This window comes from Martes martes (genome assembly GCF_963455335.1).
Source record: "Martes martes genome assembly, chromosome: 13".
NCBI lineage: Eukaryota > Metazoa > Chordata > Mammalia > Carnivora > Mustelidae > Martes > Martes martes.
The window spans coordinates 63,625,748-63,641,027 of NC_137901.1; the positions used below are offsets into that span (position 1 = coordinate 63,625,748).

The window sequence follows — 15,280 nt, forward strand, 5'->3', positions numbered from 1 at the left end:
CTTCTCTGTGGTTCCATTTTTGTCCTTTCAAACCAGAAGGATTCTTCTAAACCTCAGTTCTAAACTCGACTTTTTAAGGTCTCCAGTGTGCATCCCTTGACACCAGTTTGCATTGCTATTAGAGTTCAATCCAGGTTCCCAGCCTCTGCCTGCACTTGGACTTCTGGGAATCCCCACTTTATCTTTCCATTGTGCTGCCTCTCCAGTGGCCTCTGCCAGAATGCTTTTTCCTGAGTTGTCTCTGCTGGTACCTTCTTAATCAAATCTCAATTTAATGGGCACCTTCTTAGAGAGGTCTTTCCTGATCACCCCATTAAAAATAGTCCTTTAGGCACTATTGCTGGGGAAATACAATTACAAACAAAATCTCCCAAGAGCTCTCCACAAAGATAGTAGAGAAAGAAAACACTTTTATTACCGAATAAGCGTTAAACCAGGACATGACATGCATCACAGGCAATCCTCTAAGAGATAACAAAGACAGAAAACAATCTCACCTTATTAAATAGCCAAGCAGATGTAACTTGTTACATACACACTTTCAAGGTAAATGACAACTAGTCCCTTAGGTAAGAAGTCTTTGTGTATATCTTTTCTATATTTAATAATGAGGTTGTGCCAATTTCGATGAGTTTCTGAGTTTCCATTCTATCTTGTAGCACATTGGCTTCACCAGCCAGGTATGTGGCATTGTGTATATCTGTGTGTTTTTCTGTGTGTTTGAGCAGAATGTTGGTAAAGTATTGCCCAGGACAAAGTACATAGATTTTGACAGGGCCGCAGACTCCTCCCTTTGGTTCCATGTTGATTAACCAGCGTTCTTTGGATCTCATTGACTCATTCTGCTATAAATCCACCACCTTTCGATTTCTTATTTGCAGGGCTGTTTCTTGAGAGACTTTACTCTTTCTGTCAGGTTGTGTGATTCACTGGTGGAAATGTCTGGAGTCTCTGAAACGATCACTTTATTGTGGTTAGTTTGCAACTCTTTGTATTGTATTTTCTCCTCTGACTGTGAAGTGGAGGAACACTGAAGAAAAGTGGGAATTTAGTATTTCTGTTCCTCTCTTGCTTGTTACTTTATGCTCTTTTAACTAATCATGAAAGTATGGATTTTCCCCATGTATATATTTTTTAACTTACTCCGTATTTTTCCTGGTTAAGTAACATTTTCTCCTAGAACATATTTTGGCAAATAGAAAAAAGCACAGAGAAATGTAAAACCATGGGGCGCCTGGTGACTCAGTTTGTCTGACTCTTGATCTTGACTCAGGTCTTGATCTCAGGGTTGTGAGTTCAAGCCCCACATTGGGCTTAAGCTTGGAGGCCATTAAAAAAAAAAAAAGAAATGTAAAATCACTGGTCATTCTGCCTCTCCATAACTGTCAACATTTCAATATATTTTCTTCCAGTACTTTTTCTGTATATGATAATCCACATCATTCCTCACGTGAATTTACAGAACATTTAGAACATTGTTCATGCTGTTGCTTAGTCTTAGAAAAATACCATTTTTCATGTCTGTGTTATTAGGTTAGATTTTATGAAAGCATTGTTTTTGTAGGTCAAAACGTTGGTTGACTATCACAGTTTCATACGGTTTAACCTAATTTTTCACCAAATGGTGGAATCATTTATTTTCTTAATGTTGTCATTTAGAGGGGCGCCTGGGTGGCTCAGTGGGTTAAAGCCTCTGCCTTCGGCTCAGATCATGATCCCAGGACCTGGGATCGAGCCCCATATTGGGCTTTCTGCTCAGCAGAGAGCCTGCTTCCTCCTCTCTCTCTCTGCCTGCCTCTCTGCCTACTTGTGATCTCTGTCTGTCAAATAAATAAATTTTTTAAAAAAGTTGTCATTTAGATTTGTTTCAGATTTTCAATTAATATACACAACACTATAATGAAAGTCTTTTACACAGTCTTTACCTTAAGATTTCTAATTCTTTTTTTTTTTAAGATTTTATTTATTTATTTGACAGAGAAAGGAGAGAGAGCACAAGCAGGGCGAGTGGCAGGCAGAGAGAGAGGGAGAGGCAGGCTCTCCACTGAGCAGAGAGCCCAATGTAGGACTCAGTCGCAGGACCCTGGGATCATGACCCGAGCCGAAGGCAGTCGCTTAACCAACAGAGCCACCAGGCACCCCTAATTCTTTCTTTACAGTCATTCCTAAGAGGAAAATGACTGAGACAAAGAATATTACCTCTCTTCAGGTTAGAAGGTGTTTCTCTTTCTGGCTTGTGTATTTGTCCTTTTAAAATCTGCTTTCTTTTTTAAAATTGCAATGGTAATTGATATTTTCAGAGCAAATCTCAAGCATTATACTTGATAAAGCCTTTGCCAATAAAACAACACATCAGTGTGCCTGGGTGGCTCAGTCAGTTAAGCATCTGCCTTTCGTTCAGGTCATGATCCTGGGGTCTTGGGATCAAGTCCTGTGTCAGGCTCCCTAATCAGTGGGGAGTCTGCTTCTCCTTCTCCCTCTGCCCCTCCCTGCTGCTCGTGCTTGCTAGCTCTCTCTCTCTCAAACAAACAAATAAAATCTTTAAAAAAAAGTCCCACCAGACCATATAAATGTTAATGAGCAACTTCTCTTTGGGTCCATTAACAGAACAGCAAGGTTGGGGCCTCATGGTGTGTCTGAATGCTCTGCTAAGAGGTTCTTGTGGCAGAGATTTTCAAGATTGGCATCACCTCTTTTCCTATTCATATATCATCTAGATTTTTATTTTCTTTATATCAAACATTTACCATTGTTTTGTTTTGAAAAAATTTGAATTTTTCCATATATTCAGTAAATTGCTGACTTATTGCCCATTTGCTTCTGCTGGCCACTATTATGGCATATCCAGTAACAACAGATACTGTTTGTTGAGCACCTGGTATGTACTGTGTGTAGTTCTGAGTGCTTTGCACACATTTGATCTTCTAAAGAACCCTATGGGAGGATTGTAATTGTAGGTGGGTTTGGGTAAACTGCTTTTGGGCGCCTCTGGGCATTAGAGACCCATGACTTATGACTGAATTACAGACATTAGCTAATGTGCTTTACCACCTCTATGTATGCATCATTTTAACTCTTGGTCCTTGGCACATGTCTGTTTTGTGTATGATCAATTCAGAAGCTAGAGATGATCTTTCTGTGATTTTTGAATGGAAAAAAAATGTTTTACTGGTTATGTAGACTCACTGGGATTTTATACTACTGGTTTATGCCCTATATAGTCCTATATATGTATGTTTATATATGTGTGTGTATATATATGTGTGTGTGTTTATATTTTTTAATTTATGGGTTTTTTTGTTGTTGTTTTGTTTGTTTTTGGTCTCGTTTTCTAGGTCCAAAAGCTGCTTTGTATGTGCCCAGTAGACTTCCATGGGATCTTCCAATTGGATGAAAGACGGAGAGATGCGGTGATCGCGTTGGGCATTTTTCTCATTGAATCTGATCTTCAGGTAAGTCTTTACTACATTAAAAGTGTTTCTGCAGTGTAAAAGGGGGAGTGCAATTAGAATTTAAATTTGTACCTGCTTATATTTACCTAAACCAGTACTAAAAGAATGCATATGAACCTAATAAAAGCGGTTAGTAATGTTGAGGCAGAGTGGGTGGAACAGGTGGGAGTAATTTAATTTAATTAATGTACAACTTCTTAAGAAATTTTGGTTTTTGAACTGTGTGAATAACTAGGTTATTGGTTGTTGTTACTGTGTTTTGTTTGGCTAGAAAGTTAAGTAAAATGCTTTGTGAAGTAATTGTGTGCCCTCCAGAGTAGACTTGATTTTCAATCTAAGGTCAGATGTTCATTCAGATTGAGTAAACATTTTTTTTTCCTTTCAAAAGGATAGTATTCTTTGAGATAATTCTGACATAATACAATCTTTTTTTCAGATCTGTGATAGATTTCGGGGCACCTGGCTGGTACAGTCAGTGGAGCATAGGACTCTTGATCTCGGGGTTGTAAATTCAAGTCCCATGTTGGGTGTAGAGATTACTTTAAAATAAAAAAACTTTTTTTTTTAAAACATTTTATTTATCTTATTTGAGAGAGAGTGAGTGAGAGAGAAAGCCTGAGTAGGGGGAGGAGAAGAGGGACTAGGGAAGCAGACTCCCCGCTGAACAGGGAGATTCTAGAGGACTCAATGACCCGGGTCCTGACCTGACCTGAAGGCAGGCTCTTAACCAACTGAGCACCCAGGTGCCTCTAAAAATTTTTTTTAAATCTTAAAAAAAAAAAAAGAACTGTGATAGATATAAGTTTTAGAGTACATGTTAATGTATCTCTTAGAGGTGATTTAAAAATCAGTGTTGTGGCTCCAACAGAAAATGATGTGACCTTTTTTTTCAGTACTTCCCAAGGTTAATTGAAGCAAATGGTTAATCACTGAACATAGAATTTATTATTTGTTTGTTTATTTTTATCATTATCAAGAATCACTTTTAATTCCATGCTATGTTGGGAAAATAAAGATGTTAGATATTTGAATTTTTATTTATCTAAAAATGCTTATATGTCCTGGAAATTCTGCTTCAGTAAGGATTAATATTTTTGACAGAGTATGCATACATTTGAAATAAAAATAAGCATTTTAATTTTAGAGCCATAGTTTGAAAATTAAATAGGTTGTTTGATCAAGACCACATCAAAAACCGAAATTAGATGCATATAAACGGCATTTTAATTATTCTTTTTTATTTTTTTAAAAGATTTTACTTATTTATTTGACAGAGAGAGACATAGCGAGAGAGGGAACACAAGCAGGAGGAGTGGTGAGGGAGAAGCAGGCTTCCCAACCAGGAAGCCCAATGCTGGGCTCCATTCCAGGACCCTAGGATCATGACCTCAGCCAAAGGTAGATGCTTAATAACTGAGCCACCCAGGTGCCCCCATTTTAATTATTCTTCCTATTTATTTATAAATGTGAAAAGAAAGAAAATTTCTACTTTTCTATTTGCAAAAGTCTTATTCAAATTTAATATAAATAATTTATAATATATAAATATAAATTTAATATGAATTTAAGAATATAAATTTAATATAAATTATTCAAATTTAATATAAATATAAACTTAATATATTATAAATATATAAAATATAATTTAATATATAAATTTAATATAAATATGTTTATACAAAATATAAATTTAATATGAGAAACTGCTATTCAAATGTGTATTAATTGAAAATATCTTTGGCAAACACATTACTTAACAGAGTTACCTATAAGTCCCTTATATTTGTGGTAGGCTTTTTAGGGTGGCAAGGAAGAGACAAATACAAATTACTGTGGTGTAATTTGGGTCCCTGGTAAGGATTGGTGGGACCTGGGGTAGCAGATCCTCGAGCCATGCAGTCTGCCAGTGCTTTTAGAAAGCCCTTTGAGGGCGCCTGAGTGGCTCAGTTGGTTGAGCGACTGCCTTCGGCTCAGGTCATGATCCCGGACTTCCAGGATCGAGTCCCACATCGGGCTCCCAGCTCACTGGGGAGTCTGCTTCTCCCTCTGACCTTCTCCTCTCTCATGCTCTCTCTCACTCATTCTCTCTCAAAAAAATAAATAAAATCTTTAAAAAAAAAAAAAATAAAAAAAAAAAAAAAAAAAAGAAAGCCCTTTGGCCACACCAACACCAGGAGAGGAGTCCAGCAGGCTTCACCAGGCCCCTGAGCCCTAGCAATCAGCTTTCTCTTGGTTACCTGGTGTTGATGTTCCCTGCTTCCAACGAGGATAGGCTGTGGTACTGGGCTCAAGTCCAGTCAGTGGGCTGTTCCGGCAGCAGCCATGGCCACAATAGCAGAAGTAGTTTACTGCTACATGCTGCAAAAGCCGTAACAACTTCTGCAACGAGAACACCTGGGGTCACTTCCTCTTCAGGAGCCATGCCTTACACATCCTTTGGACTTTTGTGCCTCTTAATACACTGGGATCCTGGACAGATGTAGCCATCTCCTTTATCTGATTTAGAGGGAAAGTTGTTTTGTTTTGTTTTGTTTTGTTTTTAAATATTTTATTTATTTATTTGACAGAGAAATCACAAGTAGGCAGAGAGGCAGGCAGAGAGAGGGGTAAGCAGGCTCCCTGCTGAGCAGAGAGCCTGACTTGGGGCTCGATCCCAGGACCCTGAGATCCTGACCCGAGCTGAAGGCAGAGGCTTAACTCACTGAGCCACCCAGGTGCCCCAAAGTTGTTTTGTTTTTGCTAAAAAAGGTTCTCTATTTGCTGTGGTTATGTATTGTGGTGTAAAAAACTACTCCTTAATATGACAGGTTGTTTTTTGGTTTTGCTTTTTTCTCATGAATCTCCAATTTAGATGGAGAAGAGTCACTGTCTCTGCTCCATTCAGTGTCACCTGGAGTGGCTTGAAGGCTAGGGGCTGGAATCACCTGAAGGCTCATTGATGCACATGTGTGTGGGTTGATCCTGGCTATTGGCTGGGACCTAAGCTGGGGCGCTCAGCCAGAGCACCCCTATATACATGGCCTCTCCATGTGGCCTGGGCTCTGTCACTTTGTCACAGTGTAATGTCTGGGTCTTGAGGGCATGTGTCCTGAGAAAAAGCCAGATGGGTGCTATACTGTCTTCTTTAACCTGGGAAGTTAGTCTCTTGAACTACAGTTGACCCTTGAATAACATAGGATTTAGGGGCACTGAAAATCCATGTATAACTTTTAACTCCCCCAGAACATAACTACTAATAGCCTACTGCTGACCAGAAGCCTTACCAAAAACAATAAAGCTAGAGAAAATGTTTTTTTTTTAATATTTTATTTATTTGACAGAGAGAGGTCACAGGTAGGCAGAGAGAGAGGGGAGGCAGGCTCTTCCTGCTGAGCAGAGATGCGGGGTTTGATCCCAGGACCCTGAGATCGTGACCTGAGCTGAAGGCAGAGGCTTAACCTGCTGAGCCACCCAGGCGCCCTGAGAGAATGTTATTTAGAAGACTGTAAGCAAGAGAAAATACATTTACAGTACTGTAAAAAATCCATATGTAAGTGGACCTGTGCACTTCAAACACATGTTGTTCAACAGTTAACTGTATTTTTTTTTAAGATTTTATTTATTTATTTGACAGAGATCACAAGTAGGCAGAGAGGCAGGCAGAGAGGCAGGCAGAAAGAGAGGGGGAAGCAGGCTCCCCGCTGAGCAGAGAGCCCGATGCAGGGCTCGATCCCAGGACCCTGAGATCATGACCTGAGCTGAAGGCAGAGACTTAACCCACTGAGCCACCCAGGCGCCCTCAACTGTACTTTCTAAAAACACCAGAAGCAAGTCACTAAGGCAGCCCATTTTCCAGGGGAGGTGAATTTTGACTCTTTGTTTCTGTGGAAGGAGTGTCACAGAATTTGGAACCATGTTTTCAGTATTACCACATGTTTTGCTTTGTTTTCAGTACTTGAGAACATCAAATAGTATTCCCCTTCTCAGGAGCACACTTACCTAACCCTTAACTGGAATGGTTATAACTAGGAAAACAACCAGAAGAGTCAGTTGTGGAAGGTTCTGAAGTGACATGTTAACTGGCTGCTTTGGAAACTAGAAGAAAGTAGTTTTTGTATTGGGTAATTATGGCCATAAAGTCTAATGCTTAGTTTGGGAGAAGCAAAAGGAAATATTAAATAGAAAATTAAAAAAAGAAAAGAGGACAAGGGCCATGAATAACAGAAGCATCACTAAGTTTAGAAGCTTGTGGCTGTGACCGTCCCTCAGTCTAAAGGATCTGAGCCTGGGACCCACTGAAGGGTTTGGGGGCTCTCTCTGAACACTCTCGCTGAGGGCATTTTTGAGAGTGTTTGCATACATATACCTTTTCCTGCAGAGGCCATCATGGGGTCCCAGCCCCCAGTGAGGGCCAGAGCAAGGCTGGACATTCAGTGGCAGAAGGGCCCGTTTAAGCACCTCTGGTGCAGGCTGGTGGGATAACCTCCAGACGCCACATGCTGCTGCCACATGGAAACAGGAGGGGTGCCCTGCCATGCGAACATCCATCTTTGAGATGGTTAGGATGCAAATGCTTTGCTTTGGGCGTAGTACTAAAAAACTACCAGCTGCACATTGTATTAAATGTATTTTTTTTTCTTTTTTAAGCACAAAGATTCTGTGGTTCCTTACCTTCTTCGACTGCTTAAAGGCCTTCCAAAAGTGTATTGGGTAGAAGAAAGCACAGCTCGGAAAGGCAGAGGTAACGTATAAATTTTCCCCTCAATTCAGGGAATGGCATGTATGCTCACAGTCTGTATGAATCAGCTGTTTAATCATATTAATGCATCAGGTACAATGTTTCTAGCTAGTTCCACTCTTGGCTGTGAGACAACTGCCTGTCTGTAGCAGCATGGGCTGTGCTTACTCCTTGTTGTCCAGAGCCCATGGTCGAGGGGAGATGGGGGCAAGGCTGAGAAAACTGGCTTTGCATTGCACTCTGGGAGTGAACAGGAGCTTGGAGACCTTCAGGAACCTTTTCTTATGTCTTCTTGCCAGAATTGGTTCCCCTGCCCATCCCTGAACCAGTCTCTATTACCCTTAGATGAATAGGTTCACTCTTGGAGTGAATCCATTTCTCCAAATTGTATTGCTGCTACTCAAAAAGGAAGGATGTGATGGATGTCCAGGACTTAAACACCATGTTCACTGTAAATAGTTTATCGTTTTGTTGCTGTTGCTGAGTTTTATTTAAATTTATTACCTTTAAGAAAATGGTATATAAGTCCACTATGTGCCAGGCATTGTGCTAAGCACTTATAACACTGATGTTCTTAGGAATTGATTTCCCAAGACTCCCATATCAGTTTGGAACACCTCCAACATTCTAGAGATCATGACCCTGGAGACCAAAGTTTTCTTTTTTTTTTTTTTTTTAATATTTTATTCGTTTATTTTGACAGGCAGAGATCACAAGTAGGCAGAGAGACAGGCAGATAGAGAGGGGGAAGCAGGTTCCCCCTGCGGATCAGAGAGCCCGATGCGGGGCTTGATCCCAGGACCCTGAGATCACGACCCGAGCCGAAGGCAGAGGCTCCAACCCACTGAGCCACCCAGGCGCCCCGAGACCAAAGTTTTCTTATAATCTCCCTGTGTGTGGCCTGAGGCCCACCTTCAGACATAGCAGGTGGTTGGAGCCTATAAAGACAGCCTTGTCCTTTTCATTGGTGGCATGGCCCCAATTTGTTGGATGGGCTCAGCCGCTATAGATGGGTTTTACTGTTCTCATGAACATCCTGCTTGTGCCTAATCCTCTTGTCCTTTGGATTTCATCATTTCTAGTAACCTACTGTGCCTAAAACTGACAGACCCCAGATTATGCATGTATCCTGGCATTTAAGGGACTATAATTTTTTTCTTTTTAATTATTTTTTTAAAGATTTTATTTATTTACTTGACAGAGAGAGACAGTGAGAGAGGGAACACAAGCAGGAGGAGTGGGAGAGGGAGAAGCAGGCTTCCCACTAAGCAGGGAGCCCGATGCGGGGCTCAATCCCAGGACCCTGGGATCATGCCCTGAGCCAAAGGCAGACACTTAAGGACTGAGCCACCCAGGCGCCCTTACAGTTTTTTTATTGAAAGGTAGTTGGGAATACAATATCATATCATATTATATTAGTTCCAGACATATAACATAGTGATTTGAAGTTTATATACATTACAAAGTGATCACAACGATAAACCAGCTTTCGTCTGTCACCACACTGAGTCATTACCTGTTACTGACAATATTCCCCATGTTTTACATTGTATCCTTATGTCTTCTTTGCTTTAGAACTGAAAGTTTGTACCTTTTAATCCCCTTTCTCTATTTTGCCCATCCTCCCACCCTAAAGGACTACAGATTAAATAGAAAGCATTGCTAAAAAGTCAAACATCTCTGTCCACCACTGTTGTCTAATTTGGGGAGAAGCAGAATACCAGTAGAAGCTGATTCTATTTTCTTTTCTTTCAAAACAAGTATCAGTATCACTTCTATGTGCATGGACTCTCACTAGGATGAGAGTTTTAGCACTGTTGGAAACATTGTTAGAGATGCATAAATCTCCAATTATTAGCATTTCACTCTTTTTTAGTTTTTTATTAAGGCAGTATGAATTATGTTTTTAAACTCTAGAGGAGTAGTTCTCAAAGTGCCATCCGGGACTAGCAGCACCAGCAGCACCTGGGAACTTGTCAGAAATGCAGATTCTCAGTCCCCACATCACAGCTACTGAATTAGAACCCAGGGGCTAGGGAAGCTGGCAGTCTGCCTTTTAATAAGCCTGCAGATGATTCTGATCACACTCAAGTTTAAGAAGAACCTAGAGCTGCATCTTAAAATTATAGGTACAGAAGTGAACGTGTAACAATCTTTTGCCATGTACTATGAATAGATCTTGGTTAAATATTCAATATTCAAAATTGATTTAGTATTTAATAGTGATTAGACCTATACAGGAGTGATTTTGATATTTTTAAGGTGCATGCCATCGAAGCACTGGTTAGCTTTTAGTCTTTTAGGTACAGTGATCCCTTCCCGACCCTGAGGCCATGCTCTGGAGAACCTCCCTATGAAGAGGTCAGTAGTGGAAGGGCTTAAAAACCTATTAGGAATAGAGCAAATCTTTGGAAGCTCTTAAGATTTTCTCCACTTGTCAAAATAAAGCAGAAAAGAAATATAAACATTTAATTCAGTTTAAAGTGGTAGTAATTGGGTAGCCTCCATATACCATCTCATATACTCTATCAAGATTGGTTTTTCATCCTGGGTTGAAATCTAGGTCAGGAATAAAAAATGGAGACTGTATAATCTCAAACTATAAATTGGCCCAGAAACATTTAAGTTTATTGAACCAAAGCATTCTATTAATAGAAAAGTTAAAGGTATTTCTCAGCAACCATGTTGGGCCCATAGCTATTCTTTTGAGGTTCACCTCAGTGAGGGCAGCCATCCCTGTAAACTGGTCCCTTGGCAGGCCCTGTGAGAGAGGGAATTTACAAATCAGATGGCTAGTAGGGGTGGCCCGGTGTCTCAGTGGTAATGATCTGACTCATGTCTGTGTGCCTTCCAGCCACCCTCCCGGTTGCAGAGAGCTTCAGCTTCTGCTTGGTCACTTTGCTGTCTGATGTGGCTTATAGGGACCCCTCACTTAGGGATGAGGTAAGTGCATGGTGAATTGAAGTGCATTTCTTTCTTTTTTTTTAAGATTTTATTTTTTATTTATTTGAGAGAGAGAAAATGAGCACAAGCAGGGGGAGGGGCAGAGGGAGAGGAAGAAGCAGACTTCCTGCTGAGCAAGGGGGCTCAGTCCCAGGACCCCAAGATCATGACCTGAGCTGAAGGCAGACACTTAACCGACTGAGCCATCCAGGCGCCCCTGGAGTGCATTTGTACACAATCAAAAAGAGTCCCAAGGTAACGAAAAGAGTAAAAAAACCTTTGAAGTGATCAGGTTGTTTCAGTTGATTTATTTTGTACTAACACACCTAAGAAACGTTGAATACTTGCCTACAGTACTTTGCAGGTTACCCAGTGACCTCGTTGACTGTTTCTCATTTAGCTTTCCCCATGGTCCTGTGAGGTCGGCAGGTTGGCAGCAAAAGGCAGATGCCCCTCACTTTCCTGACTCTCTGTTGGGGATTCATTCATGGAAGGGAATTCTCTAGATAGTTGAAATTATACTCAGATTTTAAGTCCTCAGATTTTTTTCATTTTAGTTTATTTTGTTAAAATATTACTTAAATGCCTTTCAGACTCTTCTCCTTCTTAAAGAATACAATCATAATCTAAACTTTTTCTTAATCAAATTTTTTTTTTGAGAATCAGTTCGTATATGCTGTTATCTTCAGTTCCTGCCAAGGAGTGCCGGTTGCTTATCTATATGTTAAACGTTCCCAGCTAGCTATGCTTTTTGAGTTCTTGTATCTGTTTTTTAATTTTTAAAGTTTCTTTACTTAATCGAACTGTAAATTTTGTTGAGCATATTTCTGCCATTAATGTTCTTCTCCATCCTTCTTTCTTAGTTTAGGTTTATTTATAGGTTGGCCAAAGAGATAACTAAATATATTAGAATTGTATATCATTATTTAAGAAGTTAACAGGCTATAAGTTAAGGGATTTTTTATAAATAACATTTATCAAAACATCAATACTAAAGATGATGGCATAACTTTAATGCATGAAATGGAGAAAGTCTTGCTTTTCAAATCTTCATATATTATTCAGCATCATTTAACATCAGCAACATGTCGGAAATTTACCTTGATTAGGAACACGTCATAGGAGAACAATTTTATTCTCTTCTTTGCCTGGGGTTTCCTCCAAGACTGGTAGTAGAGGGAAATAAGGTAGATACAGTCTAGTTGATCTTCAACAAGGCATTAGAGAAACACCCTTCTGAAATCCTAGATCTAGAATACAGGCTAAAGGTCAAAACAATTTGGAAGGTTTGTGGAGCTGTCCGGACTACCCCAGAGGGTGCCAACCCAGCAGAAGCCTCCCCTAGTCTCCTCTCCACCTCTTGCTATTGAAGCAAAACAAGCCAGGGCCATAAATGAAGATTCAGAAAGCAAGTTGGTTTCATTTGTAGGTGACACAATGCTGGGAATCAGAGACCAGAACAATGAACGAAAGCTAATCCCCTGAGCTTTGGCGGCGTCAATGACAGGCAAAAAATGCCACCAGCATCAGTAGGGGTGTAGAAAAGATTCAAGTATTTTAGGTATCTGTAAGCTCATTGAGCTAGTAGAGTGAAGCAGCTGGCTAAAAGCTGACGTCACGTGGATGGAAGTCTAGAATATGTTTAGAGTGTGGTGATTACTCAGGGTGAGTCCCAACATCCCTGGAATTTTCCTGAGCACCACAATTTGAGACTGTTTCTGACACATGGGACTACTGTGAAATCAGAAGCAGGCACTCAGCATCATAAAGCACGTGTAATCCTAAGGAATGGATTAAAAGAATTAGGGGTATTTGCCACAAAAAGAGATTTGGGGACCTATCTCCTGTTTCTGGAATATGGAAAAAGGAGTGGCTCCAAGGGCCTAAGGTCGCAAGCCCCAGAGGACAATATTGACCCACAGTTAGGGGGCACTCTGGACCAACCCAGGAGGGCCGGTTTCTGTCCCTGGAAGTTCAGCTGATTGGTCACTCACCAGAGCTATCATTCAGGGATATATGTATCAGGTATGGGTATGAATATAATGTGTAAAGCTCCTTCTAATTCTGAATGAATTTTGTGAGACTTACCTGATTTTGTTTATAAATTTTTCTTTTCTGTTTCTGTGGCTATTACAGATTTTAGAGGCACTTTTGCAGGTTTTGCATGTCCTTTTGGGAATGTGCCAGGCCTTGGAGATTCAAGAAAAAGGTATGATTATAAATCTGAGGCTTTTTTTTTCTTAATGGCTTTGTGATTACTTTTTTCCTTTGCTTTTCGCAATGTTCTTTTTTGTGCTTTACTGTTTGTGTACCTGATGGATGAAACCTTCCTGTATTAGTTTGCCTTTGTTGTGTATTAGCTAAAAGGCCACATGGGGGTTATGAGCACAGCTCTGCTACCTGAATACCAGGTGACCTTAGACAAGTCACCTCACCCTTTTTGGGCCTCAGTTTCTTCGTTTATAACATACCCAACTGCCTCTAGTGTAAGGCTACCAACATAATCCGAGGAGGACGACATATATTAAGTATAGTAAAGGTACCTGATCATAGGACTACCTATGTTACTGATTTGAGTGTACCATGCCTAGACTGAGACCTCCCAAAGAGAACAGCTGTGTGTGACAAAGATGTAGTCTGAAGTTGTTGTTCATGTCAGCCCTTAGGCTGACCTGTTGATGTGGCTTGTTCAGACCCACATTTGCTAGGGGGTGGGTTGTGAGATGTCAGCCAATGTTATCAGCTAGTGCAGCACAACTCGCTCCCGGGCAGCGTTTTGATACTGGAACATTTTCACTTGTCTTCTAGAATATCTTTGCAAATACGCCATCCCATGCCTGATCGGAATCTCACGAGCATTTGGGCGTTACAGCAACACAGAAGAGTCTCTGCTTTCAAAACTGTTCCCCAAAGTCCCTCCTCATTCCCTCCGAGTCCCTGAGGAGCTTGAAGGTGTGCGGAGGCGATCCTTTAATGACTTCCGCTCCATCCTCCCCAGCAATCTGCTGACGGTGTGTCAGGAGGGCACCCTGAAGAGGAAGACCAGCAGTGTGTCCAGCATCTCTCAGGTGGGGCTGTGCGCCTGGGAGGCAGGCACAGAGGTCAGCTCTTCTTAAGTGCTCACTCGAAGAAAATCTCACTGGCATGCTGTTCGAGGAAATTCATGAAACAGAAAAGGTTCTCACTGGAATTCTGTGTAATAATACATGGGCTTGCTTTGGCCTTTTAAGATTTATAAGTGATTTCATCTCCTAGTCATCTAGTATTTTTTTTCCTAGCAGTTGGGTGCCAAGCTCTATTCTGAGTAGGAGACAGTTGGTACCTTTAAGAAGTACATAATTGACTCAGGGAGACAAGCTAAGTGCTAAGGGAGACAAGACACCAAGTGCTAAGAATAATTCAACTCACTAATGAAGTATAAAATCTATGGCTAAGCACAAAGAAATTAGGGACATGATATACAGTAGAGAACACTTAGCTAAGGTGGGCTTCAGGGAGGAGGTAAGGTGTGGACCAGGACTGGAGGTACAAACATTGGGCTGGCAGGGAGAATCTTGTCTAAGGAGAAACTGACAGCAGTTTGGCTTTTTCTAATCTGTAAGGTGGTTTTGTGTTTTAGGTCAGCCCTGAACGCGGAATGCCCCCACCCAGCTCCCCTGGAGGATCTGCCTTTCACTACTTTGAAGGTGGGCTTCACCTTTCTGACAGGAAAATTGACCTGGTACTTGGAGAGCAGGTTCACTGTGACTTACCGTGATGTAAAAGATGCCAATAATAACACTCTACTGTCATGCATCTAGAGAGTCAAACTTTTAGAAAGCATTTACTCTCTTTTTTTGTTTAAACTTCTTTATTTTAAATTTTGTTAAACTTCTTAATTTTAAAATATTTCAAATGTGCAGTAAAGTGCAGATGATAATATACAGACCCTCAGAGCGCCTGGGTAGCTCAGTGGGTTAAGCCTCTGCCTTCAGCTCAGGTCATGATCTCAGGGTCCTGGGATTGACCCCTACATCGGCTCTCTGCTCAGCAGGGAGCCTGCTTCCCCCTCCCTCTCTGCCTACTTGTGATCTCTCTCTCTCTGCCAAATAAAAATCTTAAAAATAGGGGCGCCTGGGTGGCTCAGTGGTGGCTCAGTGGGTTAAAGCCTCTGCCTTCGGCTCGGGTC

General features: G+C 40.9%; 1 protein-coding gene across 3 annotated transcripts in view; it reads left to right on the forward strand.

Moving 5' to 3' along the window:
* Nucleotides 1-15,280, forward strand: part of PI4KA (phosphatidylinositol 4-kinase alpha) — a 116,078-nt gene that overhangs the window by 15,709 nt on the left and 85,089 nt on the right. For 2 of the 3 annotated variants that reach the window (XM_080821028.1, XM_080821029.1), the window contains exons 2-7: nucleotides 3,336-3,452; nucleotides 8,079-8,172; nucleotides 11,024-11,112; nucleotides 13,249-13,321; nucleotides 13,921-14,213; nucleotides 14,732-14,798. In XM_080821028.1, the coding sequence (XP_080677154.1) occupies nucleotides 3,336-3,452; nucleotides 8,079-8,172; nucleotides 11,024-11,112; nucleotides 13,249-13,321; nucleotides 13,921-14,213; nucleotides 14,732-14,798 (733 nt within the window). The remainder of the gene's footprint in view (nucleotides 1-3,335; nucleotides 3,453-8,078; nucleotides 8,173-11,023; nucleotides 11,113-13,248; nucleotides 13,322-13,920; nucleotides 14,214-14,731; nucleotides 14,799-15,280) is intronic. The other variant, XM_080821027.1, reaches the window with a different exon arrangement.